The 19,915-nt window shown below is 45.8% G+C and overlaps 1 protein-coding gene across 1 annotated transcript in view; it reads left to right on the forward strand.

Moving 5' to 3' along the window:
• LOC144668763 (uncharacterized) overlaps positions 1-19,915 on the forward strand; it is a 121,031-nt gene that overhangs the window by 10,883 nt on the left and 90,233 nt on the right. The window contains exons 4-9 of the mRNA XM_078531094.1: positions 610-753; positions 4,326-4,475; positions 8,506-8,655; positions 15,958-16,046; positions 16,235-16,345; positions 19,638-19,815. Coding sequence (XP_078387220.1) covers positions 610-753; positions 4,326-4,475; positions 8,506-8,655; positions 15,958-16,046; positions 16,235-16,345; positions 19,638-19,815 — 822 coding nt within the window. The remainder of the gene's footprint in view (positions 1-609; positions 754-4,325; positions 4,476-8,505; positions 8,656-15,957; positions 16,047-16,234; positions 16,346-19,637; positions 19,816-19,915) is intronic.

The following is a 19,915-nucleotide window of genomic DNA, read 5'->3' on the forward strand; positions in this document are numbered from 1 at the left end:
TCCATGTGGTATATGTTCTCCCACGTCAGCAGTGAGAATGGGTGATGTTAACAGAGCAATTCCAGGATTTGGACCCAGCAATAATGAAACAACTTAAGATATAGGAGTTAGTCATCCATCATCTCCAGCCAGCTCCACCATTCAACAAGACTGGCTGGATTTCAACCTCAACTCCACTTTCCTTCCCTATCTCCATATCGCTCAAATGCCTTAATGCACAAAAATCTATCTATCTGAGCCTTGGGTATACTCAACGACTGATCCACTACTCACAGCCCTCTGAGTGAAGAAATTTCTCCTCATCTCAGTCCTAAGTGATTGAACACTCTTATCCTGAGATATTGGTGAAACGTGCCCAAGTCAGGATGGTGTAAACTTGGAAAGGATATTGGAGGTGGCAGTGTTCCTATGCACCTGCTGCCCTTGTCCTCCTAGATAATGGAGGTGACAGGGAGTTGCTGCTGAAAAAGCCTTGGTAAGTATCCTCTAGGTAAGGCCCATTGCATTGCTTCATGCTACACAAATAATGCATTTACCCTCCCTCCAGGAGTGCTGAAACCATTGACAGGTGAGGCTGCAGGAAGTGATGGATGTTTCTGTCTGTTGCAGGTGAGGATAAGTGTCTGACTAAACCATGTGGGCCCAATGCAATCTGTCACAACACTTTTGGGAGCTTCCACTGTACCTGTGGGAAGGGATATTACTCGTCTGAAGATCGCCAGTTTGCAGGAGCTGCCGTGGCCGATTGTAACGGTAAACATACAGATCGCACTGACCGACTTTTGCCCATTTCAGTGTTGCCAGTTGCCCTCCTGTGCTTTACCCACCACCCTCACCAGGGGGCTGATCTTCTTGTCTGTGCCTGGTTGGTGAGCATCAGCTATCTATTCCATCGTGTTGGGGCACAACATCCTTTCATCACCCAGTGTCTCAACATGAACTTTCTCCCCAGGGTTACTGCCTAACACTAAGTCGTGGTAAACCCTGACTGATTTGCCCTCAGTTACCTCAAAGAATGCTGTGGGTCATTGCAGCACACCCTCTGACCAGTACAAGCGAGGCTAGCTAACTCATCAAAGTTCATAGTTGGGGACGGGGGGAGAGTGAGGGGGGCAGATTTTAACCTAGCCCTTCCATCGGGACACCCACAGGATTGGTGCAAAGAGGGTTTTGCTCTCTTACTCCATTGAAGCCAATAATGGACACACTATAATTCGAGTATCCCTCCCAATCCCGTGAGGTTACCAGCTGGGGAGTTAGATTAAAACTCAACCCCACACCCACCATGAATCATAGCTGTGACTCCTTGTTTGTGATCCGCCCCACCACGGCAGAGTGGGGGAAGATCTAGGAGGAATGCAGTTTAGACACAGTGAGGATGAAGTGCATCAGAATGATAGAGTTTCTAGGGTGTGTATCTATGGTTTGGATGACCATATATTAGGAGTGTACAAGCTTTTGGTCATCATAGGCTTCCCGTGCCCAACATCGCCCTCATACTGATGGCCACCTTTGTGTGTGGCTGCATCAAGCGGTGCGTAGACCCTCAGTACGCAAACACCAAGTGTCACTACGTGCTGAGGTTCTACCTGTCCCCGGTGTTGCGAAGGATGGGTCTGGCCACGCTGCCGCGGAACGCTCCAAGTAGTTGGACCGTGCCGTACCACCTGTCCCTGGTGGAAAAATTTATGCAGAAAAACACCTTTGACCACAAGTCCATCAGGCAGTGGTCAGCACGTAACGTCCTAGAGGCCCTGAGGGATAAGGAGAGGGTGGACCCTGTGGGATGGTTCCCCGAGCAGACTGTCAAAGTCATTTGGCAGAATGCCTCATCGCCAGAACTTTCCAACAAGCACCAAGACGTAGCTTGGCTGGTGGTGAGAAAGGCCCTCCCCGTCAGATCCTTCCTACACGCCAGGAGTCTCACCCCCTCTGCACGATGCCCTCGAGGTGGCTGTGGTGGGGAAGAGACCGTTGTTCACCTCCTTGTGGATTGTGCCTTTGCAAAGAAAGTCTGGAGAGAGATGCAGTGGTTGCTGTCGAGGTTCATCCCGAGCAGTTCTGTGACACAGGACTCTGTGCTCTACGGGCTGTTCCCAGGGACACACACCGAGACAAACATCGACTGCAGCTGGAGGATCATCAACTCGGTGAAAGACGCGCTTTGGTCTGCCCGAAACTTGTTGGTCTTCCAGCACAAAGAGTTGTCCCCGACCGATTGTTGCGGACTGGCACAATCCAAAGTCCAGGACTACGTGCTGAGGGACGCACTAAAGCTTGGGGCAGCTGCCGCAAAGGCGCAATGGGGAAGGGTCGCTGTCTAAGACCTTTCTACCACAGCGCACCGAGAGACTGGGAACTGTTTAGAGCCCCTCGGGCTGTACAGATCAAAATGAAAGGCTGTAAATGATTGTAATATTGTTTGTACTGATGCACCTGGTGATACATTTTGTAAAAGTTTAACCTGGATTGTACCCTTGTAATGTTGTTTTTGAAATGGTTTTGAATGTGATTGAAGATTTTTTATGAATAAAGGATATTTTTACAATAAAAAAAAAAAATCATAGGCTTCCCACTGCCCTCCCCACTACCGAACCTGTCAAATAGTTTACAGGGGATGGGAGAGGCCTTGGCTGCAATTGAGGCCACTTCCTATCTGGCTGCTATTTTCAAGCCAGCAGAAGGAGGGTGTGGATGGGCAGGAAGCCCAGCAGGTAAACCAGCTCAGGCCTCAGGTGGAAGTATAGGTGATGTGTCACCCTCGTTGGCCTGCTTTCATGATCCACGGACCCCACTTCCCAACCTCTGCCCCATCCCTAAGTGCTGCAATCTCCCTGGCCCCTCTAACATGACACCCACACCCACCTTCTCCTCCTTCCCCTTCCAGGACAGCATAGCAACAGGAGGAGGCCATTCACCAAGTCATGCCTGTTCCGTCACTCAGTTTTTTTTATTCATTCACGGGATGTGGGCTTCGCTGGCTGGGCCAGCATTTATTGTCCATCCCTAATTGCCCTTGAGAAGGTGGTGGGTGAGCTGCCTTCTTGAACCACTGCAGTCCATGTGGTGTAGGTACGCCCACAGTGCTGTTAGGAAGGGAGTTCCAGGATTTTGTCCCAGCGACAGTGAAGGAACAGCCGATATATTTCCAAATCAGGATGGTGAGTGGCTAGGAGGAGAACTTCCAGGTGGTGATGTTCCCATGTATCTGCTGCCCTTGTCCTTCTTGATGGTAGTCGTCATGGGTTTGGAAGGTGCTGTCTGAGGAGCCTTGGTAAATTCCTGGATCATAGATGAGCTGTATCTTAACTCCATCTACCCACCTTGTTTTCATATCCCAGCATACCCTTCCACTGCAAAAATGTATCAATCTCTGTTTTAACATTTTCAGTTGAATCCCCAGCACCAATAGCTTTTTAGGGGAGACAGTTCCAGATTTCCACTACCCTTTGTGTGAAGGAGTGCTTCCTGACGTCACCCTGAATGACCCATCTCTCATGTTGAGACTAAGCCCCTTTTACTCCTCTCTCACTACCCTTTAACACCTGGATTAGATCACCTCCTAATCTTTTACAATCAAAGCAAAATGCAACTTGTCCTTACACGTCGGTCCAGATGTCATTCTGGTGAATCTGCATTGGGCCCCCTTTCAAAGCCAATGGGGGTGGGGGGGGTGGGGTGTGTGTGTGTGTGTGGTGGCATAGTGGTGTTGTCACTTAGCTAGTATTCCAAAGAGCCAGTGTGATGCTCTGGGGACTGGGTTCAAATCCCACCATGGAAGATGGTGAAGTTTGTACTCAATAAAAATCTGGAATTAAAAGACTGATGATGACTCTGGTTGTCATTATAAACCCATCTGGTTTACTAATGTCCTTTAGGGAAGCGAACCTGGTCTGGCCTACATGTGACTTTCAGACCTGCAGCAAAGTGGTTGACTCTTAACTGCCCTCTGACCAAGGGCAATAAATGGTTGGCCCACATCCCATGAATAAATTTTTTAAAATATACTCTTGAGGTGTGGGACCCACTGCTAAATGAGATGGGGGTCTAAGCAGAGCTTTATACAACTGTAGCATAACTTCTACTCATTAGTATTCCTAAACACAGCACCTTTACCAAACCTTCAGGCCAAGCAAATTGAAGTCATTGAGTAAAAAGTGTAGCACTGTAGAATTTAGCTGCCTGGTTGGGTTAACAGGGCTATTCTCTGGCGTGTTGCAACCGAAAGCTAAGTCCATCATTCCATTTCCCAGTGCTGATGTCTTTCAATCAACCCGTCTGGCAAAACAGAATCTGTGTTGATGCGTCCCAATATTCTGTTGCAGATTATGATGAGTGTCACACCATTCAAGGTGTATGTGGCAATAACGCGAGCTGTCACAACACAATGGGAGGATTCTATTGCCTGTGCCACAAAGGATTTGCTCGAGTCTCTGGTGAGACTAATTTTACTGGTTATGGTGCTGGATGTAAAGGTAAGGAGGGTAGTCAGATCCTGTTACAGTTTCCTTCACTTCTCTTGCAAGGGCTCTGGGGCACCTGAGGAACCTTCTGCTTCCTCACACAAGGGCTTATTTTGTTCACTAACACTCACTGTCGTTCTCTCAGCTGATCTGTATCTCAACTCCATCTACCCGTCCTTCTTCCATAACCCTCAGTAACATTACCTAGAAAATTATGTCTTAGTTCTGAAATTATCAGTTGAGCATGAGCAGCTATTTGGGGGAGAGATTTCCAGATTTCCACTACTCTTTGTGTGAAGAAGTGCTTCCTGACCTCAGGAATCACATAACTAGGGTTGTAGATAGGGCTTTAAACTAAATAGTGTGAGGCGGGGGGGGGGGGGGGGGGGGGGTGCGGGGGGTGGTGAGGGTTCATTTGCATGGAAATATAAAAAATTAAAGTTTAAGGAGAGGGTAAGAGTGCAGGTTAGTGACGAGGCTGATTGCTATCAAAAAGTGAAAGGGAGGGACAGAGTGTGTGAACGCCATATTGCACAAAAGAATCATATAAGAGTAGGGAAAATTGACAATCGGGCAAACTTAAAGGCTTTGTATCTGAATGCACGTAGCATTCAGAATAAAACTAATGAGTTAACAACGCAAATAGGGATAAATAGGTATGATTTGGTGGCAATTACTGAGGCGTGGTTACAGGGGGAACAGGTTTGGGAGTTGAATATCCAAGGATACTCAGTGTTTTGGAAGGTTAGGCAGGAAAGAAAAGGAGGTGGTGTAGCTTTGTTAGTAAAGGAAGAGATATGTGCTATACTGAGGAATGATATAGGCACTGGAGAGCAAGACATAGAGTCAGTCTGGGTAGAAATAAGAAATAACAAGGGAAAGAAGTCCTTGGTGGGAGTAATCTATAGGTCCCCAAACAGTAGTTTAGCAGTAGGGCACAGTATAAACCAGGAAATACTGGGAGCATGTAAGAAAGGCACGGCAATAATCATGGGTGATTTTAATATGCATATAGACTGGACTAATCAAATTGGCAAGGGTAGCCTTGAGGGAGAGTTCATAGAGTGTATTAGAGATTGTTTCTTGGAGCAATATGTTGTGGAACCAAGGAGCAGGCTATTCTGGATTTGGTTTTGTGTAATGAGATGGGGCTAATTAATGATCTCATAGTAAAGGATCCTCTCGGGAAGAGTGATCATAGCATGGTAGAACTTCAAGTTCAGTTTGAGAGTGAGAAACTTGAGTCCCACACTAGTGTCCTGGAGTTAAACAAAGGTAACTACATAGGTATGAGGGCAGATTTGGCCCTAGTGGACTGGGCAGGAAGACTACAATGTAGGACAGTTGATGAACAGTGGCAGATATTTAAGGAGATATTCAATTCCTCCCAAGTAAAATATATCCTAATGAGGAAGAAAGATGGTAAGAGGGGGGAAAAGCATCCATGGCTAAGCAAGGAAATTAAAGATAACTTAAAGGCAAAAGCTAAGGCATACCAAATTGCAAAGGTCCGTGGCAGGCTGGAAGATTGGGAAACTTTTAAAGATCAACAAAGGGTTACTAAAAAAATAATAAAAAGAACAAAGATAAATTATGAAAGAAAACTAGTGCAAGATGTAAAAACTGATAGCAAAAGCTTCTACAAGTATATAAAAGGAAAGAGAGTAGCTAAAGTGAATGTTGGGCCCTTGGAGGACGAGACTAGGGAGTTAATAGTGGGGCACACAGAAATGGCAGAGATGCTTAATCAATATTTTGCCTCAGTTTTCACAGTGGAGGACACTAGTACCACCCCAATAATAACAGGTAGTGCAGAGGGTAAAGAGAAGGAGGAACTTAGAACAATCACCATCACTAGAGAAAAAGTACTGAGCAAACTATTGGGATTAAAGGGTGACAAGTCCCCAGGACCTGAAGGCCTACATCCCAGGGTCTTAAAGGAAGTGGCAGCGGAGATAGTGGATGCATTGGCTATAATATTCCAAAATTCCCTGGATTCTAGAAAGGTTCCAATGGATTAGAAAAATGCTAATATAACTCCCTTATTCAAAAAGGGCAGGGAGGCAGAAAGTAGGAAACTATAGACCAGTTAGTTTAACCTCTGTCATTGGGAAATTGTAGAAATCCATTATTAAGGAAGTAGTAATGGGGCATTTGGAAAGTCAAAATGCAATCCATCAGAGTCAGCATGGTTTTATGAAGAGTAAATCGTGTTTGACTAATTTGCTAAGGGTTCTTTGAAGATGCGACAAGCAAAGTGGATAATGGGGATCCTGTAGATGTAGTATATCTGGACTTCCAGAAGGCCTTTCATATGGTGCTGCACAAAAGATTATACACAAGATAAGATCACATGGAGTTAGGGGTAATATATTAGCTTGGATAGAGGATTGGCTAACCAACAGAAAGCAGAGTGTCGGGATAAATGGGTCTTTTTCTGGGTGGCAAGCTGTAACTAGTGGGTTCGGCCACAGGGTTCGGTCCTTGGGCCCCAACTATTTACAATCTATATGAATGATTTGGATTCAGGGATAGAAGGTAGTATAGCTAAATTTGCAGATGACGCCAAAATAGGTGGGAAAGGAAGTTGCAATGAAGAAATAAGAAATTTACAAATGGATGTGGACAGGTTAGGTGAATGGGCCAAAATTTGGCAGATGGAGTTTAACGTGGATAAGTGTGAGGTTATCCATTTTGGTCGGAAGAATAAAAAGGCGACTTATTATTTAAATGGAGAGAAACTTCAGAATGCTTCAGTGCAGAGGGATCCAGGTGTCCTCGTGCATGAATCGCTGAAAGCTAGTATGCAGGTACAGCAGGTAATAAGGAAGGCAAATGGAATTTTGGCATTTATTGCTTAAAGGAATAGAGTATAAAAATAGGAAAGTGTTGTTGCAACTGTACAAGGCATTGGAGAGACGGCACCTGGAGTACTGTGCACAGTTTTGGTCCCTTTACTTGAGGAAGGATGTAGTTGCACTGGAGGCAGAGGAGGTTCACTAGATTGATTCCAGAGATACGGGACTTGTCTTATGAGGCAAGATTGAGCTAGAGTTTAGAAGGATGAGAGGAGATCTAATTGAGGTATATAAGATGCTAAAGGGGATAGACAAAGTAAATGTGGAGCAGATGTTTCCCCTTCTGGGGCATTCTAGAATGAGTGGCCATAGTTTTAGGCTAAGGGGGTGGTAGATTTAAATCAGAGATGAGGAGGAATTACTTTTCTCAAAGGGTCGTGACTCTGTGGAATTCACTACCTCAGAGTGCAGTGGTTGCCGGGACGCTGAATAAATTTAAGGAGGAGATAGACAGATTTTTAATTAGTAATGGGTTGAAAGGTTATGGGGAGAGGGCGGGAAATTGGAGTTGAGGCCGGAATGAGATCAGCCATGATCGTAATGAATGGTGGGGCAGGCTCGAGGGGCTAAATTGCCTACTCCTGCTCCTAGTTCTTATGTTCTTATGTTATGTTATTATGAATGAAGAGCCTAGCTCTAATTTTAAGATTCTGACCCTTTGTTCTGGACTTGTCCCACCAGAGGACAACTGGTTTACTAATGTCCTTTGGGGAAGGAAACCTAGTCTGGCCTACATGTGACTTCCGGTCTGGAATGTCCGGTCTGCAGCAATGTGGTTGACTCTTAACTGCCCTCTGACCAAGGATAGTTAGGGGTGGTCAATAAATGGTTGGCCCACATCCCATGAATAAATTTTTTAAAATATACTCTTGAGGTGTGGGACCCACTGCTAAATGAGATGGGGGTCTAAGCAGAGCTTTATACAACTGTAACATAACTTCTACTCATTAGTATTCCTAAACACAGCACCTTTACCAAACCTTCAGGCCAAGCAAATTGAAGTCATTGAGTAAAAAGTGTAGCACTGTAGAATTTAGTTGCCTGGTTGGGTTAACAGGGCTATTCTCTGGCGTGTTGCAACCGAAAGCTAAGTCCATCATTCCATTTCCCAGTGCTGATGTTTTTCAATCAACCCGTCTGGCAAAACAGAATCTGTGTTGATGCGTCCCAATATTCTGTTGCAGATATTGACGAGTGTCACACCATTCAAGGTGTATGTGGCAATAACACGAGCTGTCACAACACAATGGGAGGATTCTATTGCCTGTGCCACAAAGGATTTGCTCGAGTCTCTAGTGAGACTAATTTTACTGGTTATGGTGCTGGATGTAAAGGTAAGGAGGGTAGTCAGATCCTGTTACAGTTTCCTTCACTTCTCTTGCATGGGCTCTAGGGCACCTGAGGAACCTTCTGCTTCCTCACGCAAGGGCTTATTTTGTTCACTAACACTCACTGTCGTTCTCTCAGCTGATCTGTATCTCAACTCCATCTACCCGTCCTTCTTCCATAACCCTCAGTAACATTACCTAGAAAATTATCAGTCTTAGTTCTGAAATTGTCAGTTGAGCATGAGCAGTTATTTGGGGGAGAGATTTCCAGAATCCACTACCCTTTGTGTAAAGAAGCGCTTCCTGACCTCACCCTGAATGAAGAGCCTAACTCTAATTTGAAGATTCTGACCCTTTGTTTTGGACTTGTCCCACTAGAGGACATAATTTGCCTATATTATAATCATCTTCAACTCAATTAGATCCTCACTTCATCTTCTATATTCAATGAATACAAGCCTAGTCTTGGCAATCTATCCTCATAATTTAATCATTTTACCATCCTGATGGTGGGGACGCTCTGGGTTTGAGACCTCCTTCAGGACTTGATGGCCATGCAAGGTGTGTTCATAATGTAGCCAAACAGGTTGATTATCAACCTGGAAATCCCTCCAATTAGCCAATGGCAGCTGGTAAGAGTGGGAAAGTCTCCTGGTCAGCCATGTTTGATGCAGAGTGGCACCCCTCAAGCTATCTTGCCATAGCCTCTGGCTTCTGACTAGTGACCTATGTATGCTTTGTCTTGTATGCTTCAGGCAGACAAAGGGATGAAAATTGAGAGGGGTTATTCTGGTGAATCTGAGATACATCCCTCCAAGGCCAGGATCCTTCCAGAACTGAGAAACAGAGGTCAATGACCTGAAACATGAACTCTATGTCTGTCTCTCTCTAAAGAAAGCTGTCCAACCTGCTGAGTGTCTCTAATGTTTTCTGTTCATGTCATTGATCTTCTGTCTGACTCTTACCACTGATATAGTTGCTGAGCACAATTTACAGATTGCCGACTTAAACTTCAAATTTTGAATGCCATCTAAGTTCATCCTGTAACGTTTGGCACTGTCACATCAAAGGCAAAGCTCATTCCATCACTGACCTATAAAACAGCATCACATCTTGTTATGTTCCTTCTGTTGGGTCGCTTTGCTCATGAACACTGTTGTACGCCTATCTACCGGTGGGTGAGTTGGTAAACAATATACTGCAGACGCAGAGACCAATATAAGATGAAGCACAAGCTGTTCATTTACACAAGTAACAAAGCACTAACACAATATGCGCTTCTCCAACCAGACCCTATTCTAAACTACTGATTAACATTGTAGCCCACGCTACACAGCCATTGGGTAATACAGTCATGTGGTCAGTCTGCTCACATTCTCTTAAAGGTGTATTGCACTTCAGATTACCACATCCCTCCCCCTTTACTCGAAAGTACAAATTACAATCTTTACAACATATCAACTATTTACATAAATAAACTATTTACAAATTCAGTCTCTCTGGAAGCTTCTTCAAATGTGTCGAACGTCATGGTTCTATGATTTCGGATGGTTTATCCGAGGCCTCCCTCTCAGGAGTTATCTGTCCACTAGGCTCTCCAGTAGGAACCTGTAAGTTTGTCTCTTCTACTCTCTCAGGCTCAACGGATCCTACAAGTACTTCCAAACCAAGCAGAGTTCTTTCCACGTGTGGTGTAGACTCCAACGGGAATGTTTTCACCCTCTTTCAGGCCCAAGAGCATGCACTCCCGCTGCCCCTCCCCTCCAAGTTCGACAAGATGAAGGCCAACTGTCTGGAAGGTTCTCAGAATCAGAATGTTGGGCAAGGCTAAATTCAACACAGTATGATCAGCTTCCTGTAGTGTAAAAAAAAATTCAGAGCCTTGTCAGTAATTCCACTTTTTCTTCCTACGTGTCTTCATTTGTTGGGTTTTCTCCTTGGCAGCGCTGACTTTAATCTCGCCTTTCTTTTCAATTTCCCTATTGGCCAGACTAGGCTCAGGTATGAACTCAACTTGAGTGAACTCAGTGGTTGGGTTTTCCAGCATTTCCTCATCTGTCAGCTCCTTTAAAAACTCAGGGGTCTCTATTTTTAAAACTTCTTGGCTTTCACGTAGATAATTCTTCAGCTCTTCCATTTCTTTTTTATACTTGTTAGCTGTTTCCTGGGGAACTAAGCATTGTTGTGTTTCCTCAGCTAATTTATTCTTCATCTCAGCCAGAGATATGCTGAATTCCTCCTGTTCTCCCTCAGACCCTTTTAGTGGTACAAATTGGGATCTGAGGGAATCTTGCAATATGCAAAACTCCTTCAGCAGGTTTTCTCTTTCTTTTTGGAGGTTACTGACTTCAACTCGAACTCTGTCCTGAAGCATCAGCTCTCCGAGTTCCTTTTGTTGAGTCTCTACGTACTTCTTTTTCCAAACAGTAACACTTCCTGCTTCTGATTGAGATCTCAACAGTCTCTCAAGATTAATCTCTCTTAACCAGTTCCTTCTGAGGAGAGTCGGTCCTCTGCCTGCTATCACCATTAGTGGTAGATTAACAGACTGATTTCCATACTGTACTGGAACCTTGCATATACCTCTTGCATGTATGTTCTCACCAGTATACGTCTTTAATTTAGCATCTGAAATTTCCAGATTTAGTGAGTGGTCTCCTCCATTCAGATATTTGAACGTATGTTCCCCTATAACTGTCGTGGATGCCCCTGTATCCACCTCTATTCGGATGGGTTTTCCATGGATTTCCACTGTCACGTAGATTGGCTCTGCCTTACCCATTTTTAGTTGTGTAGTGAGTGAATATCTGACTCTGTTTCTTCTGGTTTCTCTATTACGTGGATTTCACGATCTCTGCCTTTTGGTTTAAAGTTTTGTCTCAATCTGTCTTTACAATATCGCATAATGTGCCCAATACGATGGCAGTAGAAACACTCGATTCTTTTAAATTGTCATTCGCTAGCAGGTTTACTGGTTCCATTTCTGCCGCTATTATTGTGGGTTTTCTCAGTTAAACCATTGCTTTTTGCTGGTCTGTTAATGGCGGCTGTTTCCCGCCTTTCCATGGAGCCCTGCGCTTCTGCGCCATTTCTAACCGGTGCCTCCCTCCCAACGTGAAGGATGGCGCCATTTTGTGCTCCTTTGATTGCTTCTGACTCCCTTACTGTGTCTCCATTGCGAGCACCAACTCCAGCGCCTTGTTGAAGTCTAAATTCGTTTCTGACAACAACCTTTTTTGAATGGCGTCTTCATTAATCCCACACACTAATCAGTCTCTTAACATGTCATTAATCAACGCCCCGAACTCACAGTGTCTGTCAGTTGTTTTAAGGCTGCTACATAGCAAGCGGCTGTCTCTCCAGAGGCGCGACTCCTCGAATTGAATTTAAAATGCTGCGTTGTTACCGAGGATTTCGGCTGAAATTGGCTTTTCACAAGATTCACCAACTCATCAAGGCTCTTGGAATCTGGGGTGTTGGACGCCGTGAGACTGAATTAGTCCGTATGTTTTACTGCCACATGTCGATAAGAGCATTGCTCGCCTCATCTCCTCCCCCGATGTATCGTTGGCCAAAAAAAAGAACTTAAGGCATTCAATATAGTGTGAGCAGTCATCGGTGGACTGATCAAATGCCTCGATGTGGTCAAACTGTGGCATACTGGGGGGAGATAACCTCGACGACTATAGTGAGGGCTGTACTTACAATCGGCCTACAGGCATGGCCGATTCACTTCAGTGGAATTTTCACAGCTTCCCTTGGTGTCATTGACTAGTCGTGTTCAGCCTCGTCGCCAGTTGTTATGTTCCTTCTGTCGGGTCACTTCACTCGCGAACACAGTTGCACACCTATCTACCGGCGGGTGAGTTGGCAAACAATACATCGCAGATGCAGAGACCAATATGAGATGTAGCACATGCTGTTTATTTACACAAGTAACAGAACACTAACACAATGTGTGCTTCTCCAACCAGACCCTATTCTAAACTACCGATTAACATTGTAGCCCGCACTAAACAGCAATTGGGTAATACAGTCACGTGGTCAATCTGCTCACATTCTCGTAAAGGTGCATTGCGCCTGAGATTAATGCACACCTGAAAGAAATTTCACCAACGTATTTAGAGAGAAGGTGAATAAGTACGTGAGGGAGAAAAGAATAGAAGGGTACATTGATGCAGTCAGATGAAGTAGGTTGGGGGGAAAGCTCGTGTGAAGCCTAAACACTGGCATGGACCAGTTGGGCCAATTGGCATGTTTCTGTGCTCTACATTCTATCTAAGTAAAAGGGACTATCAAACGGATGAACAAAGGGTGAACAATTTGATATCACTTATTTTACACCTTTGAAAACTGTTCAAAATAATCTCAGAAAGTTTTTAAAGCTCTGTAATCTTTCATGTGCATTATCATTCAATTCAAACTTGATTGAGATATCCTGCATGTGTTGGTGTTGTAAAAGCCTAATCAGTTCTATGCACCAAGTAGACTTGGCACCAATGACAGAGTCTGACTGCTTCCACTTCCTCTGTGGCCAAGGAAGGGTTAAGCACTCTAAAACCTGCCCATGAACGCTGCAGAATCCAGCCATGTGTAGCGATGGTGTTTCTTTCTGCTATTACAGATATTGATGAGTGCCTCCAAGACCTCTGCAGTCCTAACACTGTTTGCCACAACTTAAATGGAAGCTTCAATTGTATTTCGGAAGTCCAAACATCAACCTAGAGTAAGAAAACCCAATGATTCAGTATTCACAGAATCACACAGTGCAGAAGAGGCCCTTTGGCCCATTGAGTCTGCACCGACACGTGAGAAACACCTGACCTACCTGCCTAATCCCATTTACCAGCACCTGGCCCATAGCCTTGAATGTTATGACATGCCAAGTGCTCATCCAGGTACTTTTTAAAGGATGTGAGGTAACACGCCTTCACCACTCTCCCAGGCAGTGCATTCCAGACCGTCACCACCCTCTGGGTAAAAAAGTTTTTCCTCATATCCCCCCCTAAACCTCCTGCCCCTCACCTTGAACTTATGTCCCCTTGTGACTGACCCTTCAACTAAGGGGAACAGCTGCTCCCTATCCACCCTGTCCATGCCCCTCATAATCTTGTACACCTCGATCAGGTCGCCCCTCAGTCTTCTCTGCTCCAACAAAAACAACCCAAGTCTATCCAACTTCTCTTCATAACTTAAATGTTTCATCCCAGGCAACATCCTGGTGAATCTCCTCTGCACCCCCTCCAGTGCAATCACATCCTTCCTATAATGTGGCAACCAGAACTGCGCACAGTACTCCAGTTGTGGCCTCACCAAGGTTCTATACAACTCCAACATGACCTCCCTACTTTTGTAACCTATGATGGATTACAAAAGATTAATTGATGGAAAATGAAACTAAGAATAACATCAATATGCATGAGGTTGGAGTGGGAGAATTTTCACGGGGCAATAATTGGTCGTCCATTTTCATTTTCTTGACAAGGTGGAGAGGATGTTTCCTCTTGTGGGAGAATCCAGAACTAGGGGTCACTGTCTAAAAATAAGGGGTCGGCCATTTAGGACAGAGATGAGGAGAAATCTTTTCTCTCAGAGGGTCGTGGGTCTTTGGAACTCTCTTCCTCAAAAGGTGGTGGAAGCAGAGTCTTTGAATATTTTTAAAGCAGAGGTAGATAGATTCTTGACAAGCAAGGGGGTGAAAGGTTACTGGGGGTAGGTGGGATGTGGAGTTGAGGTCACAATCAGATCAGCCATGATATTATTGAAAGGCGGAGCAGTATCGAGAGGCTGAGTGGCCTACTCCCGCTCCTAACTCATATGCATGTTCGTATAGATCAGACCACCTTCTCAGTCTGTCCTCAACTCCTTTGCCCTCCAAAAAAAACACCCAATTGTCTTCCACATCCCCTTCAGTCTCGATTCTTGGTAACTTATTCCACGGCTCGCTAAGATGAAAAAGTTCTGATTTCAGCACCTGGCCTGGAAGTTTGTCTAAGCAGCACTCGTTTTTCAGGCGTCACATGGCCTACTCAGCCCCCAAAATGAGGGCCAGGGAGCGCTTGCTCATTTTGAGCCAGGAGTGTGCCACCTTCCATATTGATGAGGTCAAAATGCGGCGTGTGGTGCACGCCCCTGTAACAGGCAGCGGGCCCTTTGCGTGTATAAATAGGAGGCCAAATGCCTGTTTGGGGCCCCAGCTGGCGGTTTGGCCTGCCCTGAAGTAACCAGAGTTGGCTGCATTCAGGAAAACCAGGCCTACATTCAGCCTAACAGGCTGTCCTTAAAGGGATCGACGCAGGTCGGAGTCAACGTGGTCAGCGTTAAAATGTATTTGCCAGAATGTGAGGCCTGGAGGAGGAGGAGAGCTTCTCCTGGATCCCCCTATCAGGAAACTCTCGCTCACTGGTCCCGCCAATCCACCTCTGATCACCAGAGCTACCAGTGCCTACCACCCGCCTCCCACCCACCCACCCATCATAGTACCCACATCCCTTTGTTCCCAAAGATGGACACACCCAAATTTCTCAGCTCTTTCTCCTAACTGGCTCGCTTTTAGCTGCTCTCGCCTGGTGTGGATACCTAGCTGTGCCGCAGCATCACCGTAACTTAGGAGCCGTGAGCTCAGGCAGAGAGGGAGGGTCCTCAATGGCCCTAGCCAGTTTAGTCAGTGAGGAAATGGGCCGTGCAAACCAGCAGGAAACTCCCAGGCCTCGGGTGGTGTGGGTGGGGGGGTCAGCGGCAAAGTGTCTCAGCTGGGGGGTCAAGGAACGGCAAGTCATAAAATTTCCGTGGGCGTAAAATCGCGCGAGATGATGCCGGGGCGAGCGTCCCCGATGTCATCGCGCACTCGCGCGATGTTTTACTCGGCAGGCACGCGTGGCAGTCGGAAGAGCGCAGCCGGCAATTGAGAGGGCAGCCAAGTCCACTAACGACGCAATTGTCAGCGATTTTTCGTGGCCCGTCCGAACGCACGGTTGGCGGACGGGCCAAGCGGCCTTGGCGTTTTTGACGAAATCTCCGTTCGGAAATAAAATAAGAAGAAACGCCTGGGGACAGCGTTTTTAATGAGGTATGCTTTTCAGGCGCTCGATTGCGCTGCGTGGACATTCCTTGCAGCTTTTTGCCGTGCTTTATTTTATTAGTTGGAAAATGGAAAAAGTCAGGCCTGTGCCACGAAGCCCACCTCATAATTAATATTCCGGCTTTAACCTATCCCAGTTCACACAAACGTCTCTGTAGTGTTGTCCGAAGCGTTCTGTTGGCGCTGAGGGGGCACAGGTGGCTAACTTGCTATTGTCCCCATCGCAGATTCGTTTTTGACATGTCTCGCTACCTACCTGAGGGACGAGTCCATCGTTGACAAGTGTTACTCCCGACATCGAAAGGGATCACAGCAGGTACTGTCATATATTTATTTATGCAAGTCTGCCGCAAGGGCTTTGAATTTACTCCATGAGCCAGCAGTCCATAAGACGCTTAACACACTTGTGTGAAAATCTCCCCCCCACCGTTCTGACGGAGATCTTCTCCGGAATGACACCCCCGATGATTTGTTTTTAATGAGATCCTTTTCTTGTTCACAAAGCCAACTGCCGATCACCTTTGTTCTCTCTTCGAGCCAACCCTCACACTTGCGGAGAGGATGTGTGAATCTGAGAGGACCGGACGGGCAGGAGAAAGCCTGACTACGTTTGAAGTAAGTTTCCGATTTGCTTTATTATTTGGAGGACCGCGGCTCCCTGGGGGGAGCTGCCTGGCCTCCAGGGAGCCCAGTGGGTTAGGGTTAGGGTTAGGGTTAGGGCCCCACAGCGATTTCGTCGCCCACCTTCCTCCTCCATCCCCCACCCCAGTGGCGCTGAGCTCCTTTGGCGTGCGTTTCAGGCTTGCTGCCCGTTAATTGGTGTGAAATCGCGGCCAGTGGGGGGGGGGTGCCAATTGCGTTTGGGGGGGCCCCATTTCTCGACCCCTCCTGGACGCGCGGGATGGGGAAAAAGTCAGGCCTAGTGCCGCAAAGCCTGCTTCATAGTTAATATTCCGACTGCAACCCATCCCAGTTCACACAAACGTTTCTGTAATGTTGTTCTCAACATTGACCAAAATCATACCAACTTCACACTGTGCCTTGCATTTGGTGATGTATGGGGTGGTGGGGAGGGAATGGGGTGTGGGGGCTGGGAGCTGCGGAGGGAGACAGGAAGAAGCATTTTTCCAGGCTACAACAACAACTTGCATTTATCTAGGGCCTGTAATGTGGTGAATCATCCCATGGCGCCACTCAGGAGCACCGAATGATATGAGAAGATGACCAGGAAAGTGGTCAAAGGGGCAGGTTTTAAGGAGTATCTTAAAAAAGGAAAGAGAGACGGAGAGTTTGAAGGAGAGAATTCCCCAGAGCTTAAGCCTGAAGCAGCTGAAGGCATGGCAACCAATGGTGAAGCGTTGAAAATCAAGTATGATCCCAAGTCAAGAAATAGATGAGGGCAGATCTCTCTGAGGGTTGTAGGAGATTACAGAGTTAGAGAGGGCAAGGCCATGGAGGGATTTGAACACCAGCGTGAAAATTTTAAAATTGGCCAGGAGTCAGGGCAAACCCTGGGCAATGGGTGATGGCTCAAGTCTCTGGAGAGCGGGAGACGGGAGTCAGCCAGGACTGCGATGGGATAACCGAGTTCTCACAGAAGCAAGGGCACGGAAGAGGGTTTCAACCACAGGTGAACTGAAGCAAGAGTAGAGTTGAGCTATGTTGTGAAAATCGCAATATGTGGTGCAAAAGTCCAGTTAATGTTGCAGCAGTTTCTGAGTAGTTGGGTAAGTCACAGGCAGATCAACTGATAATGAAATGTTAGAATGGTGCAAGTGAGTATTTCTTGCTGTACAGACTGTCTCAGTAGTGGCCCAAGGATAGTGAACCACTGATTGACGGACGGCATTAGTAAATGTTAGTAGAAGTTAGTTTGTCTCTGAGCGGTGTTGGTTTTTCCATATCAATATCTAAGTCAGATATCTCAGCCAAAACTTCCATTTTATCTACAGCTTGAATATCTAGGCTGCCTGCAAATTTCTTCCGATGTCCATGTTTGATTCAGTACCCCAGGGTCAGATTAGGAGCTCCGCAGTCACGTGATGGGGATGGAGAAGGTGGTGGGATTTACCATGACCGGTTCCGAGGCAGTTCATAGAAATTCACAGCTTGGAAAGAGGCCAGTCAGCCCATCTTGTCCGCACTAGCCCACAAGTAGCCATCCAGCCCAATTCCACTTCCCAGCTCTTGGTCCATATAACCTTGTAGATAACAGCACTTCAGGTGCACATCCAGGTACTTTTTAAATATGATGAGCGTTTCTGCCTCTACCACCCTTTCAAGCAGTGAATCCCGGATCCCCACAACCCTCTGGGTGCAAAGAATTCCCAATGAATCCCCTCTAAACCTCCTACCTCTTACTTTAAATCTACTCCCTCTGGTTATGGATCCCTTAACCAAGGTAAAATTGGGCCTTCCTTCGACTCTATCTAGACCTCTCATAATTTTATAAGCTTCAGTTAGAATTCCCCTCAGCCTCCTCTGTTCCAAAGAAAGCTACCCTAGCCTCTCCGAGGAAGGTTTGATCTTTTAGGTTGCACTGTGGGTGCCTTGATACAGAGTCCATTTGGTATGCTTCAGTTCTTCCAAGCATTGTGCCATCAGTCACCAATGCTGAGGGGCTATCACTGTAAGAGTCTCAGCAATGGTCCAAAATGACCTTGTAGACTTGGTTGGTGGCAGAATAGTCAAGTTGGCTTGGATCGGCATATCTTTGCTAGTGGCGTGGTTGTATTCTCCAGGGTCCACATATTTGTATGCCAAGAATCAAACGTTGCATTGTAAAAAGAGAAGCTTCAAAAAAAAATTACCAGGGTGATATCAAAACTAAGAGGCTATATACACTCACCAGGAAAGGTTGAACAGGCTGGACCCATCTTCTCTAGAAAAGAGAAGACTGAGGTGTGATCTAATGGAGGTCTTTTAAATTAATAAGCGGCTATGATAGGGTAGATCTGGAGAAGATGTGGGGGATTCCAAGACTAGAGGACATAAATATAATATAGACATTAAATTCAGTAGCAAATTCAGGAGAAAATTCTTTACCCAGAGAGTTCTTAGAATGTAGAACTCGCTACCAAAGGGAATGGTTGAGGTGAATAGTAGAGTTTTTTTTTAATTCATTCTTTGGCTGTGAGCATCACTGGCTGGGCCAGCACTGATTGTCCATATAAATTGCCCTTGAGAAGATGGTGGTGAGCTGCCTACTTGAACCACTGCAGTCCATGTGGTGTAGGTACACCCACAGTGCTGTTAGGGAGGGAGTTCCAGGATTTTGGACAGTGAATGTGTGGTGTGTGACTTGGAGGGGAACTTGCAGTTGGTGGCATTCCCACCACTCTTGTCCATCTAGGGGTAGAGTTTGCTGGTTTGGAAAGTGCTGTCAAAGGAGCCTTGGTGAGATGCATTTAAGGGGAAGCTAGATAATACGTGAGGGAGAAAGGACTAAAAGGTTATGTTGAAGGGGGATGAGAGGAGGCTCATGTGACAGGTTAACAAGAGAATGGACCAGTTGTACAAAAGATCTGTAATGTATAATTATAAATAACTCTCCAAAGGACAATGATATAGTGGGGAAGGTTCAAGAGGAGCAACAAGAATAGTTCTAGATGTGTCGGTTATGAGGAGACACTGATGGAACTGAATGTTTTCACTGTGGGACATAAAAGGTCGAGGGGGTGATATAATCCTGGTCTTCAAAATACTGTGATGTGCTGGTATACAGATGGCAAATATTTAACTCGAATTGTGAGCACAGAACTAGAGGATACAGATTCAAAACGAACAAATCTCAGGGGAAACTTGAATCACTTAGACAACAGGACAGTGAAAGTTTACACCAAGGTTTTTCATCAAGGGAGCAGGGAGGAAATCCAGCTGTAAAACAATAATTAAATCTCATCCACAGAATGTCTTGAACCTTGGAAACAAATTCGTGAATGACAGTTTAAAGATGGAAGAGGTGGACAATGAAAAGCAATTACAATCAACCTCGCTCTTCTTGGATGCCATGGAAAGTTTCACGTTAGATGTTGCTTTGGCCTCACCTAGTCACAGAATACGGAACTTAGCAACCCCATGCTTAGGTATGGTCGAAACACAGCAAATCTTTTCACAGCTGCTTTTCATATCGAAAAGGTGCTCACATATTCCTAGTAATAACACATTCCTGCTTTCAGATTTTTC

Source organism: Cetorhinus maximus, chromosome 28 (assembly GCF_964194155.1).
Source record: "Cetorhinus maximus chromosome 28, sCetMax3.hap1.1, whole genome shotgun sequence".
In the NCBI taxonomy this organism is placed as follows: domain Eukaryota; kingdom Metazoa; phylum Chordata; class Chondrichthyes; order Lamniformes; family Cetorhinidae; genus Cetorhinus; species Cetorhinus maximus.